This window comes from Tetranychus urticae, chromosome 1 (genome assembly GCF_039701765.1).
Source record: "Tetranychus urticae isolate SD_2017Ah chromosome 1, NJAU_TeUrti_SD_1.0, whole genome shotgun sequence".
NCBI lineage: Eukaryota > Metazoa > Arthropoda > Arachnida > Trombidiformes > Tetranychidae > Tetranychus > Tetranychus urticae.
Genome location: NC_142958.1, coordinates 14,896,214 through 14,917,866, shown reverse-complemented (window position 1 = coordinate 14,917,866; position 21,653 = coordinate 14,896,214). Strand labels below are relative to the sequence as shown.

The window sequence follows — 21,653 nt, the reverse complement described above, 5'->3', positions numbered from 1 at the left end:
TGTAAAAGCGGTCATTTCGATTGTCGATACAAAGTTCTTTTTTTTCGAAAAATGTAAGTAACTAAATTGCTCAAACTTGTTTTGCATCGTCAAGAATTGTTTGGTGAACAGTAACGACTGAAAATTTGTGTCAATTTGTCGCTATTTGTCTAGATATTGGACATTAGTGCCAAAACTATCATAGTAATAGTGTCACTTATGGTCACCATTCTTTCAAAAAACTTTCATTAAAGTCAACATTAAATTAATCTTTTTTGTAAACCTGGATATCGGTAAAACAGGTTAATTCAAAGTTAGAAATAAATCACAATTAAAGTGAATTAATAAAATTATTTTTATTCGTAACATTTTTACATTGCATTAATTATCAAAATCAACAAAAAAGGTTTATCATTATTGCTAGTAGGTTTTATTTTCGTATCATTTATTCAATAGATGGCGTTGAATGGCAATGTATTTATGGGCGGCTCTCTGTGCAACCAAAGAGATGGAAAACCGTTTCTAAGGAACCTTTATTGATTTAGCAAAAAGTTTTGATTTAAATTTGGTTGATCAACAGTTAATCTATCATTTATTATTTTTTTGTGTTCTCTTGTTCAACTTAATACAACTTTCACTTCAAGATGAAGATTACTCTTGTACTATTTTTACTTTCTTTCATTGGACTTTCTCTTTGTTTTGATGAGTTTGGATCCAAGTTTACCTCAAACTATAACAGCATCAATACTGGTAATGTCAAAGATTTACTTCAAGATGAATGGGAAGCTTTCAAATCAATGTACGGAAAACAATATTCAAATGAAACGGAGGAATATTTCCGTATGAAAATTTTCATGGAAAACAAAAGGAAAATTGCTCGCCACAATATTCGTGCTGCCAATGGATTCCATACTTATCACCTGACAATGAACCACTTTGGTGATCTACTTCATCATGAATTTGTCAAACTAATGAACGGATTTAAGGCTCATTTGCGACTTCATACATACAATGCTTCAACTTTCCTCACACCACACAACGTTGCTCTTCCCAAATCAGTAGATTGGAGAGAAAAGGGTTATGTCACTGAGGTTAAGAACCAAGGACAATGTGGATCATGTTGGGCTTTCAGCACAGTTCGTTCATTTCTTTGTTTTCCATCTCTCATATTTACATAGGTAATTTTTATTTACGTCTTATTTGTTTCTATTTTCAGACTGGAGCTCTTGAAGGACAAAACTATAGAAAGAGTGGAAAACTTGTTTCTCTGAGCGAACAAAACCTTGTCGATTGCTCCAAAAAGTTTGGTAATAATGGCTGTGAAGGTGGACTCATGGACAATGCTTTCTCTTATATTCGCCATAATCATGGTATTGACACAGAATCTGCTTATCCATATGACGGAAAAGTAAGTTGACTTTTGATTTAGTTGATTAAGAAATAGCAATTTATTAAGAGTTCATCAACTATTCAAGAGTGTAAAATGATTTCAACTATTAGTTGTTTACATTCCATTATTGGTACCTTTTTTTGTTACCAAATCAGTCATTTGACTTTTAGGTTCACTAAGTGGTTCACTAATTTATCAACTTTGTTGACTCTGCAAAAGAGTTTCTCAAGAGGTTAGATTCTCTCGAGTATATATGATTATTATCAGGTTCATTTAAGTGTGATCATACGATCTCTTAATAATTAGAGAATGATTCTTATTATAAAATTTGACACCATAATGAGGGTATCAGTTGTATCAAATGTTTAATTTCATCTCATGTTAGAACCAGTTTTTGCCCTCTTGAGAAAATTGTCACAAGATGCTTATTGACTGTTTACCAAGTTTGTTTTCTTATTGGTAAACATTATCCACAAGACAATTAACGTTTGAGTTGAAATATTTTCTGGTGAAAGAGTCATATTCAAGCTAAGAATTTATTTTCAGCCCCCTTTTTATGTTCAATTGATTGGAGCAATTAATCAACATTGTGTGACTTCAATTTCTAAAATGAAATTTATTCGATGATCTCTAGAGTGCATTAGACTTGAAGATTAAAATTTTAAATTAATAAAATAATTGAAATAATTGCAACAAAAACCAAAGTAAAGAGTAATTAGTGTGTCGATTGAAATTCAGGCTCTTCCAGTTTTCCATGAATGAATATGAAGCAATGATGAAATTAAATTAATTTTTGTGGACAGGTAGCTTCGATAATGCTAACCATAGGCAACTTTCTCGTAATTTGTTTTATAACTCCGGTTTCAGCATTTAGCCTCATAACTTTCGAAGAATTTCAATCTTCATCTGTTCTAAAAGGTGTGAATAAACGAAAAAACAATTGTTAAATAAGTAAATTTACACTCCTCCGCCACTTCTTTCGACCGATATTTGCTTATAGCCAGTCTCTCTTTGATGTTCAAGTTCAACTGCTGCAGCGAAAACGCTGGTGGCAACGTCTCCACTCTTCAATGCGCTAATCAGCCATAAATATTCGCCCAGTTCAACTTGACCATTTTTGTTGACATCAACTTCACTTAACAATACGTGTAACTCTTCGTCCGAAACTTTCTGTCCTAAAGCCTGTGAAGAAAATTTCAATGGAAGAAATTAGATATTGATTGATTTCAGATAACTAATCTGTTGATGATCACTGTAATAATTGTTGGTTAAAGTTGATAGAGGTACTCTTAATATTTGTTGATTAATGAGTACTTATCGCGAAAAATTGCATATTTTCCTGTGTAAACATGCTGTTTTGATCAACAACTGAAAAGTTTTGAAGTGTCTTTAAATAAGAATAGATCATAATCACTTACTTTGAAACTACGTCTTAAATCGTTAATAGTAATGTAACCTTTCTTTTCTTTATCCATTGAATGGAATTGAGAAGTGTATTTATTGATCTCAGTAGCTGACAAGGACAACGGTGAAACCATTTTAACTTGTTTGTTAGCATTTTTGCCCATTTCTGTATGAAGAAATTCAATAGCTTTGTCATATTGAGCTTGAGCTTCTTTCTTGCTCCATTTAAGTTCTTGAGACATGATCTCAATAATTTTGGGAAGCACTTCTTCAGCGGCTTCCACATTAAGAAAAGAAAGTCGAAGTCGACGAGCAATAACATCAACAGCATTGCAAGCATATTCCCTAATAGCGAACCGAACTTCAGCAGCAATATATGGAAACTCTGGATGTAATCGATTTCCAACAACTGGCCATCTTCTGCCCGTCAACTCAGCCAATTTAGCGACAGCAAATGCTCTGTCTCCATAAGTGTTGGCCAAATGGTTGGCAACCTCTGGCTCTATACCATAATCTTGGACAAGTCTGATGAACATGGTTGGTGTCCATTCATCGCCTCCTTCTAACAAAAGACCATCAGTTTGAGACTCGGATAATGGTTTCAGTCGATCAGGAAATTTTTTGACTGCTGCATCAATTGTTTCCGCTGCCATGGATCGGTATGTTGTCCATTTACCGCCAGCAATTGTGATTAAACCACTTTCACTGATATCAATAATGTGGTTACGAGCAATGGACTCAGTATTACCTTTAGATGGATCTAAAACTAAAGGACGAATTCCTGACCAAGCTGACATGACGTCTCCTCGTCTAACATTGACATCGCTGTTGAGATACTTTTTTATTTCTTGAAGAATGAATTGGATATCGGCTTCTGATGGCGATGGATTCGTACTCACTTCACATGGAGTATCAGTTGTTCCAGCGATGGTAAACTTTTGCCAAGGAAGGAAGAAGATGACTCGCCCATCTGAAGTTGCTGGATCCAATAGACCCATACTATCAGGTGAATAGTAACCTGGTAAAGTAATATGTACACCGGCTGATGGTTGACAAATTAATCTTTGGTCTGGATTATCCATTCTTCTGATGGAATCAGTGAAAGGACCAGTTGCATTGATGATGACTTTAGCTTTTACTGGCCATTCTTCTCCAGTTAAGTTATCTTTAAGTTTAGCCCCACAGAGCTGGCCATTTTCATCTTTAATCAATTCTGTTACTCCTACATGGTTAGCACAGTTTGCCCCATAACGAACAGCAGTTAAAATCAATGCCAAGTTCATTCTAGCGTCGTTGTGTTGACCATCATAGTAGACAATTGCTCCACAAAGTTTCTCTTTCTTTAACATTGGGAAATGTTCGAGTGCCTTTTTCTTTGAAAGATAATAACTCGATTTGACATTTTTACTACCAGCAACGAAATCGTAAGCCTTTATTCCAACCCAAAAATAAGGGATTTGCCACCAATGATAAACTGGTAACATGATTGGAAATGGATAAGAAAGATGAGGTGCAATCTCAAGTAGATTTGCCCGCTCATGGAGAGCTTCTTTAACCATTCTGTATTGATCATAATCAAGTTTAAGAATAGCCTTTTGGAGATATCGAACACCTCCGTGGATTAGTTTGGTTGATCGACTACTGGTTCCCGATGAGAAGTCATCCATTTCGACTAGAGCTGTCTTCAATCCTCTTGTAACTGCATCTAAAGCGACTCCAGAACCAGTTGCACCTCCACCAACAACTAGTACATCATATTCAGGAGTTTCTTTAAGCGCTTTTATGTGATCTGCCCGTGATGGTAGACCTTTTTTTGAGATCATTTTCAAATGAGCAGGTCGCTTGGCTTCTGCAGATAGTTTCTAATTGAAATAAGGAAATTAATTAATTAATTTTATTTGTACTTATGCAAGGCTAACCTGATATGTAAACTCAATATAACTCACATTCACTTGTCAGCTAGAGGCTATATATTGAATCATGCATCATGCACTTACCTCTGTTGTTAATAATTGATGATCGGACCAAACCAGGTTGTAGGTGGCCAAACCAAAGCCTCCAGAACATAATACTATCTTTCGTAGTGTCCAAAAAGTCATTTTGAATGTATAACAATAACAAACAGGTTTAATATAAAATCTAGAGGTCGAAAGGTTCACGAGCAAAGAGTAATATATACTACTCTTTGATCACGAGCTACACTAATGTTACATACGGTTGAGATTATATGTACACAAAGATACTATCCGATATCTGTATCTGATACCACCAATAATAACTACAGTATTTTGTTGTAATAATTATTAATTGTATTGTGTTTTTTAAATATTTTTATCTATTCAGGATGAAAGATGTCGATTTACTCGTAAAGACATTGGTGCCACCGACACTGGATTTGTTGACATTGAAGCTGGAAGTGAACAAAAGTTGATGGAAGCTGTTGCAACTGTTGGACCTGTTTCAGTTGCCATTGATGCAAGTCATGAGTCCTTCCAATTTTACTCCCACGGAATTTATGATGAACCTGAATGTAGCTCTGAAGAGCTTGACCACGGTGTTCTTGTCGTTGGTTATGGCTCAGATAAAGGCGGTGACTACTGGATCGTTAAAAACAGTTGGAGTGAAACTTGGGGTGAAAAAGGATACATTAAAATGACTCGAAACAAGCAAAATCAATGTGGAATTGCTTCTTCAGCCAGTTATCCATTGGTCTAATTGCGCATTAAAGAGATTTAAATAAGTTTATTACTACTATGAAAATATTAATAATATAACAACATATATAATATAAAAATATAATATTAACTAGCTTTTCAACAATTCAACGGTCAAAGATGACCTTTTTCCGTCTATTTCTGTGCTCAAGCTTAGTATCTCAATGCTAAAATTAAATATGTAAACCTATTTTTTGGTGAGAAAAAGTTCAAAAAATTAAAGAAAATTAAAAGGATCGTTAGTAGAAAGGTCATTCGGGACTCCATTGTTGTACGCTAGCCAATACAACTAAGTGGCTCAAAATCGATAATTTCCGAAGTTGCAAATGAAGACTAGATGTTATGTCCTAGAACTTAAGGTTAGACTTGAAGATTAAAATTTTAAGTTAATAAAATAATTGAAATAATTGCAACAAAAACCAAAGTGAAGAGTAATTAGTGTGTCGATTGAAATTCAGCTTGAATTCAGCTATCAGAAATAGCTTCGATAATGATTACCAAAGGCAACTTTCTCGTAATTTGTTTTAAACTCTGATTTCATTATTTAGCCTCATAACTTTCGAGGAATTTCAATCTTCATCTGATAAGTTTCATTTCTAAAAGGTGTGAATAAACGAAAAAACAATTGTTAAATAAGTAAATTTACACTCCTCCGCCATTTCTTTCGACCGATATTTGCTTATAGCCAGTCTCTTTGATGTTCAAGTTCAACTGCTGCAGCGAAAACGCTGGTGGCAACATCTCCGCTCTTCAACGCGCTAATCAGCCATAAATATTCGCCCAATTCAACTTGACCATTTTTGTTGACATCAACTTCACTTCATCGATTTTTTCGGTCAATTCAACCCAGCAATTGATCGATTTTCGATTTTTAAAAAACACAATGACACCAAAAATTGTCGACAAAACACTTATTTTTTATTTCTTCAAATCAAAAGTATCATCTAATCTACAAAATTGTGCCCTGACTCGAAAGCACGTGTTTTCAAAGTGATCGATATTCTTGGGTTGAGATCGATCAATTTTGGAGCGAAAATCGATCTTAAAAATCGGATCGGCACATCTCTAGTTGCTAGTGGCGCCATCGCGTTGTGCTCCTTTTCCCTATCTCAGTCTACCTCTTATTATGCTCTTTGAGGCATTGTCAGTCTGTATGCCTACAGTGTATGGCTTATACATCTGCGTGTGCGTAGCATACATACCCCGCCGGAAGTGATGAGGAGAAGAAGGCAGAGGTGAAGACAACAGAAAGGTGGAGACTGAAGGAGTGGGGAGGTTGATATTCGGAATCCACCGGGAGGGTAGAGAAGAGAAGAGAAGAGGAAAGGAGAGGAGAAGAGGAGGGATGAAGATGAATAAAAGATTTAGATAAGGAGAGATGATTATGGGGATGAACAGTGAATGGAAAGTTGGATAAGAAGAATGGAGTTTCTCTGTCTACAAAACGAGGAAAATGGAGTGAATTGAAAGCAACAAAACTTGTTGAAAAGGAAAAATAGACAGACGGAAGAAAAGAGTCTTTACTTCTCTGGGTAAAGAGACAACAAAAGTCTTCCCAAATGTCTAAAAAGCAAAAGATAATTACGCTAGATGGGGCTAGTTTACAAACGCAGACTCGGTTCTTCATCTTTGTTACTTTGTCTTTGTCTACAAGTCTTTAAGTTACAGCGAAAACGTGGTATTCCTTTAAGTCTTTGTTCATTGCGATTAAAAAAAATTAACTCCAATTCAGACTAAAAGCAGTCAACTTTTAAATTTGTTGGGATATTCTGTCTTGAGTTAAACTCTACAAATCATCTTTAAAGTTCAACTCTAGCGACAACACTCTATAAACAGTAAACTTTCACTTTTGTTTGTCAACAACAACCAACGGTGGTTAAATATACCGGATAAAATAACCTTTCAATCAATTTTGTCCAACTTTCCAAGTTAAATTTTCATTTTACAAATTTATCCGTCTTGTCATGTCATACAAAATGTCTGAGAAAGAAGTGATCGCTAAGAATGACAATAAAGAGACTGAAACCAAAGATGTAACATCTCAAAAACGAAGTATCAATGAAGTAAGTAAATCTATTCAATTCTTTAATTTTCTCTAAATTCTTAATGTTTCTCCTCTTATTTTTACTTTGTTGTTGCATTTCTTCTATTTTTCTTTTTCCTTGTTACGCATTCATTTAACTTCACCTTATTATTATTGCCATTATTATTCACTATTATATCAACAGTGTCTTTCTATCTTAATCATAGATTTGAATTATTTAGATAATTGATTCAATTGTTATCATTATTTGTGACTTGTTTTATGCTTTGCTTTATTAGTTGTACAATTATTGACTCGACCAGAAGCAAATGCTATTCTTTATCGACATTATCGAAGTTAATGTTAACTTTTCATTTCAATATCGAGTAGAAAAAATTGAATACCGTCCATCTCTACTCTATTTCTCTTTCTTTTTCCCTCGTTGTCTTTCCCTTTCATGATGCTTGTTACGATCTACTCTTCCCCCCTTTCCGTTTGTTACCCTCCATCTTTACTCCATTGATTATCGCAGCTGAGCAATCGCACAAACAAGTGAAGTACAGAGGTAGTCACAGTTAGAGCATTTTTCCCCTCTTTTCATCCCGCTTCCAGACTTTCCCAGTCTCTTCTTTTAACTCCCTTTAACGCAAAAGGTTGAAACAATAGATGGCGATAGTGAGATAAGCCAAAAACCATTGCTCTATCTGATAATTGAAGGTATTTTTTTCATGAAAAATTCATTCTGATTGAGCATGTTCAGCCTTGTTTGCAAGTCACAGTCTAACTCTAATTCAGTGGTTCCTCAGATTTGTTTTTTGAGACCTTAAACCATCTCATGATTCATATTTAAGAATCAATCCTGTAATTAATGTAAAGGTGGCGCAGTAGTCCCTTTGATGTCAATTGAGATAAAGTTCACTGTATTCTGGTTCTGTTATACAGGTTGTTGAAAATGCTTCTGAGGATAGGTGGAGACTAATTGCGCAAAGACATGGCGCTCAATTTGATTAAATAACTTAATCTGAGAAAGTAAAAATAAGTTTGACTTGTGCTAGTTAACTGGCTGTTGAAAGGAGATGTGTTTTTTTCACTTCCCATTAGGAGATTTCTTGACACTGTATGAATTTCAAATTGAATTTCACTTTAAACATTTGCACAATCACTTATTTTTCTTTACGGTTAAATGGTTAATAACAACTGAAATGATTGAAATTAGCATTTCTATTCACTTTTTATCATCTCTTCAGTTGTTTTTTTTCCTTGCATTCTTTTACCACCTTTAGCTTTTCTCTTCTCATTATTCATCTTTATTTGTTTTGTTCACCTTTCCCTCAACTTCCGCTACAACTATTATCATGTACTAATTATCTTTTTATAACTTTTTCTTTCACCTTTTCTAGGTTACTTCAGAAGACTCTAATTCTGTATTGGATGGTCTTGACGATGATTCTAACTCCAATGTAGCTCAGGGTAAACTCAATAATTCAAAGAGCAAAAAACAGAAGACTAAGGAACATGAAGAGAATGGAGAAGATTCAGGTATTTTTCCTAATCTTTCTAATTGTAACTCAGCATCAGTCTTGAGTTCCCGCCATTATACGATTTACGCGCCTTATTTACCTCCTTATAATTTTCAATTTTCAAATTTGCATTTCAACCTTGGTTTAAATTTTGTGGGCGGTTGAAGTTTTTTTTCAATTTATCCCCGTCTGCTGTTTACTAGAGCTAATTATAATCTAATATAATCGTATTTGATTTTAATTAAGTCAAAAGGTTGAAGTTTATCAATGGATTCAGCTTTCACTTCTAATAGGTTCTTTACATGTTTATCAGGAATTAGATAACTTTGAATTTAATTTTTCTTCATTTCACTTGATTTTTAACCATTCAACAATTTTCTTTGCGTTTTTTAAAAACTCGAGATCAAATATCCTGTTGATAATTGAATTCACTATCGAGTCAAATGTATTTCGAGGAATCAAGATATTACATTTCAACCAAGTTCATTTTTTCGTTGTTTATTCAATGAGCCCAAGTCTGTTTGTTATATGCACAGAGATAGCTTTTTGTATAAGCAGTTTTGTTTAAGTTAATCGTTTTCTCGAAACTTCAACTTGTTTCTGAGACTATCTTAATGTACAATTACTCGCTCTCAAGATTCAAACTGCAACATTTTGAGAAATGTTTCATTATAGTGAAGTTTAAGTTTACCTGTATATCAAATTTTTGTATACTTTTCATTATGATTTATAATTGATTTACAATGATTGCTTTTATAATGTATGGCACTTAATCATGAATCGATTCCACAGCAATCATTGTGACCCGCAGATTCTGTTATCGATTCACGTCTTCTTCGGTTTTTCATTGCAATTTGAACCAAACTTTCAGCTGTTCTACCTCCTGTAGCTTGAACCATTGGGTAAAGATGGCCCAATTTGTCCTCAATCAGATCAGCAGGTTCACCAAATTGAACCACTTGCCCCGCATCCATGACCAAAATTTTATCTGAATCCATAATAGTGTGTAAGCGATGTGCGATTGTTAGTACAGTACAATTAGTGAATTTTTCCCGAATTGTCTGTTGAATCAATTCATCTGTTGTTGGGTCAATGTTGGCTGTTGCTTCATCAAGCACAAGTATTTTGTTTCCAGCTAAAATTGCACGAGCCAGGCAAACTAGTTGTCTTTGACCGACCGAAAGATTCGAACCTCCATCCGTAATCATAGCATCCAAACCGCCCATATCATTAACCGGTTTTCGTAGTTGAACTTGCTCAAGTGAATCCCATAATTCAGCATCTTTTCTCAAACTGAATGGATCCAAATTATATCTCATTGTTCCTGTGAAAATAACGGGTTCTTGAGGAATGATAGATATTTTTCGTCTTAAATCATGAAGACCAATTGTCGATATATCAATGCCATCAATGTAAATATGTCCTTCTGGTTCATTCAATCTGAACAATGCTGACATGATTGAACTTTTTCCAGCACCAGTTCTACCAACAATTCCAATCTTTTCACCAGGTTCGATTCTGAATGTTAGATCATTGAGGACAGGAGGTTTTGCAGGGTCATAACGTAAAAAGACATGTCTAAATGTAATCTGTCCTTGTTGAGGCCAGTTCGGTGGTGGTTTCTTATCAAAGGTTGCTTCCAATTCGGCTTCTGGTCGGACATATTGCAGCTCATCTATTCTTTCAACTGAAGTCAATAATGTCTCTACTTCAGTTAACTGTCGCATTCCTAAGTAATTAAAAGTAACGCAAAGATTAAAATGTGTTGACTTATCAAACTAAGCATTACTTACCCCATTGAGTTAAACTAGCAATTCCAAAGGTTGAAGTGATAATTAGTCCCACTGAGCTTCCAGTTAGGGAATCAAGAGCAATTAGGACGGTAAACACGATAAGCCCAGTGAAAATAACCAATAAACCATTAATGGCGGCAACAAAAAATCTTGTCGATGCCAACCAAGTAAAGTAAGCAGATGTATGTTCATCTTGATACATATCAAATATCATTTTGAATTTTTCCTGAGCTCTGAAGGCACGAATGGTGCTTAAGCCATAAACAGATGTAGATAAATGTGAAAAAACTGGGGATTTGGTTACACCTTCAAGTCGTTTAGTATCTAAAGCAATATTAACATAGCGAGACCTGACAAAAACGCAAGCAATTAATAATAAGAAAGCAGGCAAAAGTAGCCAAGGGTTGACCACAGCCATAAGTACAATTGATGCTAAATTATTAGAGAAGATGTAAATAGTATCAAAAAGGGATGAAGGAAGGAAATCGTCAATGAATCCCATGTCACGAGAGATTCGATTGAGCACTATTCCAATAGGGTTTGTATCAAAAAATCCAATGGGTGCTCTGACAATTGCCTTGAAAAGTCGATCATGAAGTTTCACTGAGGCTTTCATGCAAACTGCAAAAAAGGCAATGTTTCTGGTTAAACACCAAATAAATATACCAATTGTTAAAACAGTAAAGAAGTAGATATTATCATCCTGAGTGAATCTGTCCACAAAGTTGATTGGTTTAAATGTTGCATCAGTATCATTGAGTCCCAATTCAGCAGCTTCATCAGCAGCTCGTGCTTTTCGCTCTTCCGAATCTGACCAAAGCGAAAAATAATATTCAACAAAACCAATCAATGCTTGAGCACCAATAACATAGAATGCTAATAGAGGAAATAGAAGCGGATGAATTCCGGCTTTAAAGTAAGTCCAAAGAGGATGTTCACTGCCTCTAACTCCAGCCAGTTCTTGAATAGTTTGGTCAGCAAGAGGAATCTCATCTGAATCATCATCTGGTGCTACTGGAGGTTCATCTGGCATTTCAGGTAAAGTCATTACAGAACCTGCTGTAATGTCGCTAAGTCGAGATGATTGACGACTCAATCGCCTAAGAAGAGGAATAGGTGGACGTGCAATGTTGGAATCATCTTGAGATTCCAATTGTAAGATTTTGTTGCTGCTGGTAAATTCAGAACCTTCCTTCAAAAATGAATTATAATCACCAAAACATATTTGTTTACCTCCCTTCAATAGCAACACTTTATCAGCCGATTTAACAAATTGTAATTGATGGGTAACAAGAATGGTTATCTTATCTCCTAAATAGTTTTTGATGCTTTTTTCAAATATATGTTTGGCCACTGGAGCATCAACAGCTGAAAGTGGATCATCAAGTAGATAGATATCAGCTTTAGCATAGAGACATCGAGCCAAGTTGACTCTTGCTCGTTGACCACCACTCAATGATGTCCCTTTGTCACCAACCAATGTTTCATCGCCCATAGGAAGTATAGACAAGTCTCGTTCCAATGCAGACACTTCGATTACTCTTTTGTACCGTTCTTCCTCGTATGATCTGCCAAATAAGATATTTTCTCGAACAGAACCTTTTCAGGGAAATGTAATTTATTAGTCTTAGTTATTAATCGTTGAGTTACAACTTACCTTCAAAAATCCATGATTGTTGACAAGCAAATGATAAATTACCTCGTACTTCTGATTTGCCAGTAACAATTCCAATCTCTCCTAGAATAGCCATAAGTAGTGAAGATTTACCAGAACCGACTGTTCCAACAATGGCCATTAATTGGCCTCGTGAAATGTCAAAAGATATGTTTTGTAAACATAACTCGTCGGGTGAATCTTTCCAACTTGCAGATACTTTTTCAAAAACTACTTTAGTCTCTTTTGACGAACTAATTGATCTTCCAATTGGTTCAGATGATTCCCGTTCAGGGAGAAGTAAAAATTTTGCAATTCTTCCAATTGTAATCCAAGACTCACATCCCATTGTAATAGCAGCTGGTATGAAAACGGTAATTGACTGTTGAAGTTGTCTGATTAGTGCCATCGAGACAAACACAGTTTCAGCGGTCAAACGATTACCCAAAAGAACGAATGTTACCAGAGTGACAAACATGATAAGTTTTTCAGCGACAGTTCCAAGTCCTAGGTTGAGACCTCTTAAAAAGGCAGCGCATCGAACACAGTTGATCTCACGACGTCTTGCTCTGTCGACTAGACCTGCAAACGACTTTTCCCAAGCATACATTTTGATAACTCTCATGGCTGGGATGAATTCATTCATCAAACGAATACGTTCATCCATACGAAGAGCACCCCAAAGACGAAGCTTAGCAAATGCGTGTCCCATGATTGATTGAAAGGGCACATAAAATAGGAAAACTGCTAGACCGACAACGGTTGAAATGCCGAGAAGAGGCCACATTATGTAGATGCAAACCAATGCTTGAATTGGAGCTACTATCAGATAGAATGGGTATTCAGAAGCAAAATCAAAACGAGTTATATCGTTAGTCAACAAGTTAACAATCTGACCGACTGTTGTTTGACCTAATGCTTTCTGGGACAATCGAAGTGATTTACGGTAGATTAAGACAGAACAAGCTACTCGAGCTGCAATTCCAAATTTTCGGGCCAAAAATAGATACAAATTTTGTACAAAAGAACCCAAAAATTGTGTTACTATTACTCCGATTCCAGCCAGATAAATTCGCCTCTTCACTATTTCTGGTTTAACATCATGCAACGTCAATGTGTACACATCATTAATTAAACTTCCCATGCACAGCGTTTGTATTATGCTGCATGCCGTCTGTATAAATGAAGAAATAATCAATTAGTTGTTAGCTTGAATTTTCAATGATTACGAATCTCATTAGAACATGCATCTAGTGAAAGGGATTTTAATTAAAAGTAAGGTTAGTATCAATTAATTAGAGTAATGAATTAGTTGAAAAATTAATTTCAAGTATTTTTGAAACATAAGTTTTGCATCAATTGATGAATTAGTCAAATGATTTGCTGAAACATTTAATTTCAGTGAACGTTGATATCATTATCATTTATTATCATTTAAATTCATCAAATTTCATCAGTTTATCGGTTATCAGCAATCTTATTGCACTAGACAATTGGATATTTTTAGTAAATGAATTAACATGTTCTGTGTCGATTATTTGATGAATCAGTTTATTGAATCTTGTTCTTGCGAACAATTGATAAATGATAATTTTAATGCTCGAATCCATGATAATCGTGAAAAGGTTGAACCATTTTACGTGTTTGGTCATTGAATATAAAGTTAAAGATTTTCAGTTTTACGATAAAAACTTGGAATCAATACAATGTAACAAATGATTTGAAATTCAGACAGCTCAATGATCTGTTTCAAATTGGTCTATTGTTTAGTTATTGATTGACATATCATGTATCATAGACATGCAGTTATTGTTATTTTTTCATGTGCTTTTTTTACTGATTTAATCTTTGATCAAACTTTCAATGATTAAAGATTATTTGGAAATGAGAAAACTTACCGATAGAGCCAGAAGTATGAAGGTAAAAGAGTAACGAAGACCGAAAGTTCTTGTAATTGCTAAACCAAGCCTTGGTTGGCGTCCACTTTCTTTGGCTCGGCGAAGTTCTTCGTTCCACTTCCTAATCTCATGGAACGCGAGGATAAATATAATATTGAATAATGGCGCAAATCAAACCGACAACTTTCTTGTTTGTTTGATTGGAAGATTCAAGTAACAAATGATCAATTGATCAACTCACCTTTCAAGAGTATCACCAATCCTTTCAGATTCCTCATTTTTTGGACACTTTTCAAGATCACTTGTTTTCAACTTTTTATCCTGAAACTCGACGAAAAATTTAACCAACCACCTGTTTGAATGAAATAATCATCAGTCAGTTAAACTGGAAATCAAACTTGAGTTGAAACACATCAACTATCGACTTACCAGAAAGCAAACTTTGAAAAAACATTTGCTTGTTCGTATGATGATTTTTTGTATATAATCGACCGAAGTCGAACCATTTTTCTGAGTAATTTGAATCAACACAAAATGAAACACAAACTTATTTATGATTTGTTGAATATAAGTAAATATTTGATGAAATGTTATGCTAAGTCCAACAATCACTGAATCAATCCTTAAACTAAATCAACTGCTATGGCTTTTGAATGATTGCAACGCATAACTTGAAACTTTTTTGCACAAATAATGTTAACGTTTTTATACTGATGAGATTTGCGATTGAATATAAAGTTGGTTACCTTAATAGGCATAATAAGCCTTTAAATAACTGCCATGAATCTGCTTTTTTATTGTCTATTCTGAGAGAGAAAATCATAGACGAGTGAGAATACGTTCAAGGCATGGTAAAGGGGAATGAGAGAGTTGTCTCTATGTTTAAGGTTGATGTGGTATCAATTTTTCGTTCATTAGATAACTTGGCGTTGAAAGATTGGTTAAATATTGAAAGGGAATCAATTAAAGGCTACCAATCAATTAGTGGACCCGCTATCAATTAGATCCTATTGAGTCACATTTTAAGTAACAAAAGGCAAGGAAAGGCAACAACAAAAATGAGCTCATTCTTGATCTTCCCTGCTCCATCGCTTATTAAAACTAGAATGACTCCGTCCTCCTTATTGATAACTTCATTGCCTCAATCAGTCTCTTTAATTTATCTCTCTCTTGGTGTTAATTTGGTGTTTTTTTCTTTGTCTTCAAGTGTTAACATTGTGTGAAAATGAATCTAGGGCACATGAAGCAGCTTTGAGTTACGTCAAACAGGCGGAGATCTTTCATCTTAATTTTGTTATCGTTGCTTACTGTGTGATTGTGATACATAGTTAAGCTTTTGTCGCACATGGAACAAGGAACTTTTTTCATTCATTTTTCGATTCTTTTTCTTTTCCTTAAAAAGTTCATCATTCTTGGTTACTTCCTTATTTTCTTTGTATTTTGACGTAATTAAAAAATTAATAATCGACACTTCATTCAAAATTTTGACTCCAATTAATCAAATTTAGCCTCTTGCCTTTGGTTGAAACTCCTTCCAATCAAATGATTACTGGTTGATATTTTTTTATCGCTCTGCGCATTTTGTCTCTTTTGCGTTATTCTGACTCGAATCAAATATGCATTTCTGTTGAAGTTCAATTCTGTCGTTTCTGTTATAGACTTAATCTTATTATCATTGTTTATCAATAATCTTTATAATGTGATAATTTGTTAATAATCCCTTAATTATTGTATCTTAGCTACCTTAACAGCTAAGTAATGAATAACTTTTTCTCCATTTCTGTCTATCCTATGTTTCAGTTTTCACTAATGATATAAGAGATTCCAATCAGGTGAATTTGACTTTAGGAAAACTTGTTGCTATTGAATTCACTGTTCTGCATGACCATTGAAAATTATATCAAGTAATTAACATTTCTAAAGATGTAACAATTCAGTTTCCTCTCACTACTGTTTATGCAATTTGTCGCAATTATTCATTTAATTACTTTCGTCTCCGTCTATAATTACGAGATATGATCAATTTAGGGATCATTAAGTTTGTTCTTATACTCATGAAGGAAAAAACCTTACAGTTGTCTGTCTAATTTAGTTATCGAGTTAATTTACTTAAAATTATTTTATAACAAATATAGTTTATTTGAAAATTTGTTTTCAATCGCGGTAACTTATAATCTTACCTAGAAAAGCCTTCACCTACATCATCATTTTACGTGTCACCAAGCTCATCCAAAGCTTGCTTATCTATTATTCAATTCATACATCAGTATTTAATTAGTCAGAAAAAAACAATGTGTGAGCTCTCTATTTTCTGTCTTAATGATTTTACCAAGCAATTTGTTAATCTATTAATTAACTTTTCTTTTTGGGTTAAGGCTTTTTGTCGTCTTGAATGTTTACTTACCTAGGACCTTAATATCATACTCAATCATTTCTCAAATAAATGTCATCTATCATTAGCAAGGCCAGTTAGTGCTTTACTGATCCAATACATTGCCAATTTCATTACCGAAAGCATTGATAAACCTCTATCTTTCATCTTTTCAATTTGGTTCATGAATTTTCTATACTTTTACTCCATTAATTAGGAAAATAATTCACTATTCCAATGCTAAATTTAACTCCTACTATCAATTTTTGAACACTTTTATTCGCACTTCTAATATGCAAACCTTTAGATCAATTGACTGATGCTGAATAAAAACTTTTTTCATTATATCTTGAACATTGTCTAATTGTTTTGTTTTTGTTTCTAGTCTCCAATGATGTCTTAGATGACGATGAAGACGACGAAGACGATGAGGGTAGCGAAGATGACTTCGGACCTGGTGATGCAGATGATGCAGAAGACGACGCCAATGAGAGTAACCAGGGTGGTGCTGATGGAAACGATGATGGGGATGAGGACGATGAGGATGACGAAGACGATTGAATAAATTAATCATCCAGCTTAGACACCAACTTAAAACATACACAATTCACTAAAGCAAATCAACTACAAAACAAAACTCCATCACACCTCCACCAACTCAACCACCACTTTCACATTTACCCTTTTTTTTCTCGTATCATCTATCTCTTTTACGCTTCTCTTTCACTCTTCCTCTTACTATTTCTTACATCTTGCAGACTCCTCTCTCTCTCTATCTCTATCTCTGCCCTTCTACATCCACCTTTCAACTATAATGTGAGCATTATTTAAGACCCTTCGAAGGATTGCTTGATAAAATTTAAAATAATGATCGATTTCCTTGCTAAATCCCAATGTAGGCATCAGTTCGCTCACACAAAAACAAATCAATTACTGCTACACTACTACCAGATTAGCTGCTCTACTACCTAAATGTAGTAAAATCCCATCTCTAAGCTCGTTCGTTAGCTCACTCTTTTATTGTTTTTTTAAAAAAAGCAATCTTACTTTTATTAACAATTATTTTTCCCTGATCTTTAATCAGACCACCGCTTCCCTCCTCGTTTTCTGGTCATTTGTATGCCTCTAAGTTATAATTAACTTAATTGTACATCCGTTTCCTTTTGAAACATCAAAAAGAGACTCGATAAAAACCATGAGACATAAAGACGAAGAAAGAAATGAAAAAAGTACACACTCGGCGTTACATTGACATTTTGTGGTTACGGATTCCATTTTTTTCTTTCCTCCGTGAACAAACCCATCATTATTCATATAATCATCAGCCTTTGTCCTCTTTTCTTTACAATTTCATTGCTTTTCAATCTTAATAGAAAAATCAAATCAACAAAAGAAAATCAACTTTTCCAATCAATGCACTCATAAAGAAAAAAAAGAAGCTGAAAAATACAAAAAAAAAGTCAATGAAAATCACTCCCAGTCCAGATGAATTTCACCATTTATTTCCAATTTTTACAAGCTTGGATGAGATCAACCGATGTTTATATCAACACCAATTTCGGGACAAAAGGGAGCGAGAAAGAGAGAGCAATGGTTCCAATTAATTTATACAGTACTTAGCCAGTCCACTTCGACTCTTAATTTACTTTTGCTCTCCATCATCATCATCTTTTTCCCTCTCTTTCTTTCCCTTCTGTCTTTTACTTTATCTTCATTTTTTTCTCTCAATTCTTTCCTCATTCTGAAAACAATGAATTGTCATCATGTTTTTAGTTATTCCGATTTCACATAAATCATTTCACTAAAAAAAGTCCAATCTTTCAATTTTCATTTTTGAATTTCATTTTATTCATTAATTGATACATTGATTACTCATTTGTTTACAAAAAAACACTTTCTGTTTCTCTTAATCATAATTTTATCGCGTTCATCACAAGCCTTTACTTTCAATAACAATAATAATTATGAAAACATCTTTAAATAGTTTATTGTAAATTGACCAACCTGATCATCAACTGACACCATCTTCATCATCATTGATAGAAAGAAATGAAAAAACTGTTAATATTGCTAATTAGTTAATTGTTGAGGATAAAAATGAATGAAAAATCCATCATCATCTTCATCATCTTCATCGACAACAACAAAAACCTCAACAAACATCATCATTTTTCATGTGTTCAATTATCATTCAATTATCTTCACTTCTTGATTGACTTGCTCCTTTTTATCAACTATTATATAAAAACTAATTTTATCTGAATCATGATAATAATTCAATAATCCAAAGTCAACAATTTACTCTTCTTACTCTTATCTATTCAAACCAATTGTAAGTTAACCACTTTCAAAATCATGCTTAAACATTTTCATTTTGTTCACAACTCTATCATTGGTTGAACATTATTGACTGATCCAATAATTCAAAACTATTGATACAATTGAAGCACCCGATTATCATTTTAACTGTCAAGATATTTTAGTCCAAAATTCAAGGTTTGTACAAACGATTTGGATTTTTGTCTTCTTTCAACTGATTCTAATTATGGTTACTTTTTGTTCTCGTAGATGCTCATTTTAAATCAACAGACAATTGTTTCAATGGAAAAATCAAGCAAATCGAATCGAATTGAATACAATCTTGTAATAATCAATGTTTGGGATCAATCCGAAGGAGTTAAATAATGGAACATCAACAACAAAAATGGATAATTTTCAAGCAATTTTCAGATTAATTGTTCATTTTAAAGTTGACTATCAATAACTTAATTGTCAATTTACAAACTTATAGACAATCTCAGAAAGTCTAATGTCATCTCAATATATAGTCATAACTGTTCAATTAACTGTGACTGTTGACTAATAGAGCTTTTGTTTATGATTAATGTTTAATAGTTTTTACCTATTTATTAAATATCTATTTACACATTATTGTACTGATTTAGTTAATTCAGGAAAACTCCTCCATATTTCGGTTTTTCAATTTGATTTCAGGCTATGCATTTCAATCTCAATTTTGATGTTAATTTTGATTCTCTTTCACTTTTGTATCTGAATTTGTTTAAACTAAGGAAACTAAGTTGGTTACATTTATTGAAAAGGATTATTGATTGTAACGATTAGTAAAGTATTGTTATTTTCAATATAAGAAAGGAGTTGATGGAAAGTTAGGTTGATAGGAAAAAATTAGATTTACCTTTATTGTGGTTGAGTTTTTGATCAATGACCCAATTGACTTCCAATCAATAACTGATTTCAAAAAACTGTTTCACGAACAAAATGAAATTGTAAAAAATTCAAAGATATTTTGGACACTAATGGACAATTATCTAGTAAAGCTGCTGGTTATTAAATGATTGAACAAGAACTGACTGAATTCAATCTGTAGATGATTGAAGGATTCATAGATTTACTTTATGACTTAAAATGGTCAACGGATGAAGTTAATGGTTTCAAAGAGTTTCTCACCATTCAAAATTTTTGTGGAAACCTATGAAAGGAAATTGTATAATTAATCAGACAAGTAAACAATTAAATAGCTGTGGACAGAGAATAACAAAGCTCAGTTACAGTCCATGAAAAGTCATCCCAATCATGAAATACTTTGATCAACATCTAATAAATGCAATTTATTTCTGCAAATTCAGTTGATTTAAAATCACTGTCTGTTTTTAGGTAAATTTTTTACTGAAAGAAATGCAAGAAAACTAAAACACTCATCACTATCAATGAAATATTGTTAGTTGGGATTGAATTTAGTGGTTTATCAACATATTTATGGTTTAATTTATTACTTGAAATTGTAATTTTAGACAAAAATTAGTAAATAATTAGTTAAAAGATCAACAAAGCTTATAATTTTGGTCCAAAATTAAAGTTACTGAGAGAAACTAAATCATCAGGTTTGCAAGAGATAAACGAGTGCAATTACATCCACAGCCTCCAACTTGAGTCTTTATTGTTAATTGTCTTTATTAATCAGATCAGTTAATTTGTTTTCAATCTCTATTTTATCTAATCAATTATTGAATAATTGGTCACAATTTAGGTTAAATAGCTTTGTCTCTGAAAATATCAACATTTGCTCTTTTTATGGCAACTTTTATAAAAACTGGAAAGCATTCATTTGATTATTTATAATTATATTCATTGCTCTAAATAATCTGTTTCATGCTTTTCCTTTCATCTTCAGCATCTATTTCAAGTATTAGTTTTTTTCATGCAACTAACGTTTTCATGGTAACTCAATCTGATTGAAATTTTTGGAAAAGCAAGGTGAAAGTGAATGAAAGAAGATTAAAGACACAAATTTTAACTGATATTGTTTTTCATCTTTCCATCCTTTCTTGAAACCGATCAACGTGAATTTGTTGGCTTCAACTCGCAAAACAATTAGACTGGTTAGGATCAATATGCCAACGCGTTGTTACTGTTATTAATAAAACAAGAATCATTCAAATTACATGGGTAATTAGTTAATTTAGTGAGTCTAGGGTTATCTTGTTGCTAAATGTGAATATTCAAATTTAGTTTTTACTTGAAGGGAGGAAAATATCAAACTGATTGATCAAATTGATACAAGCATTTTATCTTGCATGTTAGACATCTTTAGTCAATCAGTTTGTCTTCCAATTGTGTATCAATACACACTGAACGCGCTTCTTTGGATTATGTGTGTCAACTTGTGGCAACTATTATTAGACTGAATGATTTGTTTCAATTAGATTACCATTGAATGGTTAACAAATAGTCAGCAATATATTGTTCAGTTGAAATGAATATAGTTATTGTCAGCTTGGTATTGATAAATTTGTTGTTATCATGTAATCTGGTGAGAAATTGTATTTTTGGTTTTGCCAGTTCAACTAACCAACGGCACATACTCGAGAGTTATATATTTACATAAA

The 21,653-nt window shown here is 33.5% G+C and overlaps 4 protein-coding genes across 6 annotated transcripts; 2 read left to right on the top strand and 2 right to left on the bottom strand.

The window, feature by feature from the left end:
• The first annotated feature begins 577 nt into the window (after positions 1–577).
• Positions 578–5,723, top strand: CtsL1 (cathepsin L). The gene is made up of 3 exons (XM_015935373.3): positions 578–1,115; positions 1,196–1,387; positions 5,117–5,723. The coding sequence occupies exons 1-3, from the start codon at positions 624–626 to the stop codon at positions 5,486–5,488; spliced, it is 1,056 nt and encodes a 351-aa protein (XP_015790859.1). The 5' UTR covers positions 578–623; the 3' UTR covers positions 5,489–5,723.
• Gpo1 (glycerophosphate oxidase 1) lies at positions 1,966–4,966 on the bottom strand. The gene is made up of 3 exons (XM_015935371.3): positions 4,771–4,966; positions 2,788–4,635; positions 1,966–2,551 (listed from the first exon to the last, which is right to left on the bottom strand). The coding sequence occupies exons 1-3, from the start codon at positions 4,870–4,872 to the stop codon at positions 2,327–2,329; spliced, it is 2,175 nt and encodes a 724-aa protein (XP_015790857.1). The 5' UTR covers positions 4,873–4,966; the 3' UTR covers positions 1,966–2,326.
• A 1,420-nt stretch (positions 5,724–7,143) lies between the features above and the next one.
• On the top strand, positions 7,144–18,576 carry LOC107367646 (uncharacterized). Its single transcript, XM_015935374.3, has 3 exons — positions 7,144–7,550; positions 8,911–9,049; positions 17,132–18,576. The coding sequence occupies exons 1-3, from the start codon at positions 7,452–7,454 to the stop codon at positions 17,305–17,307; spliced, it is 414 nt and encodes a 137-aa protein (XP_015790860.1). The 5' UTR covers positions 7,144–7,451; the 3' UTR covers positions 17,308–18,576.
• On the bottom strand, positions 9,513–20,085 carry LOC107367643 (ATP-binding cassette sub-family C member 4). 3 transcript variants are annotated; one of them, XM_015935369.3, is made up of 7 exons: positions 19,943–20,085; positions 14,805–15,181; positions 14,617–14,727; positions 14,376–14,496; positions 12,481–13,651; positions 10,824–12,422; positions 9,513–10,759 (listed from the first exon to the last, which is right to left on the bottom strand). In XM_015935369.3, the coding sequence occupies exons 2-7, from the start codon at positions 14,879–14,881 to the stop codon at positions 9,804–9,806; spliced, it is 4,035 nt and encodes a 1,344-aa protein (XP_015790855.1). In that variant the 5' UTR covers positions 14,882–15,181; positions 19,943–20,085; the 3' UTR covers positions 9,513–9,803. The 3 variants fall into 3 exon arrangements, with proteins under 3 accessions (XP_015790855.1, XP_089125680.1, XP_089125679.1); XM_089269554.1 differs by having other exon boundaries at positions 14,805–14,885; positions 19,943–20,069; XM_089269553.1 differs by lacking the exon at positions 19,943–20,085 and having other exon boundaries at positions 14,805–15,430.
• Between the last annotated feature and the right edge of the window lie 1,568 nt (positions 20,086–21,653).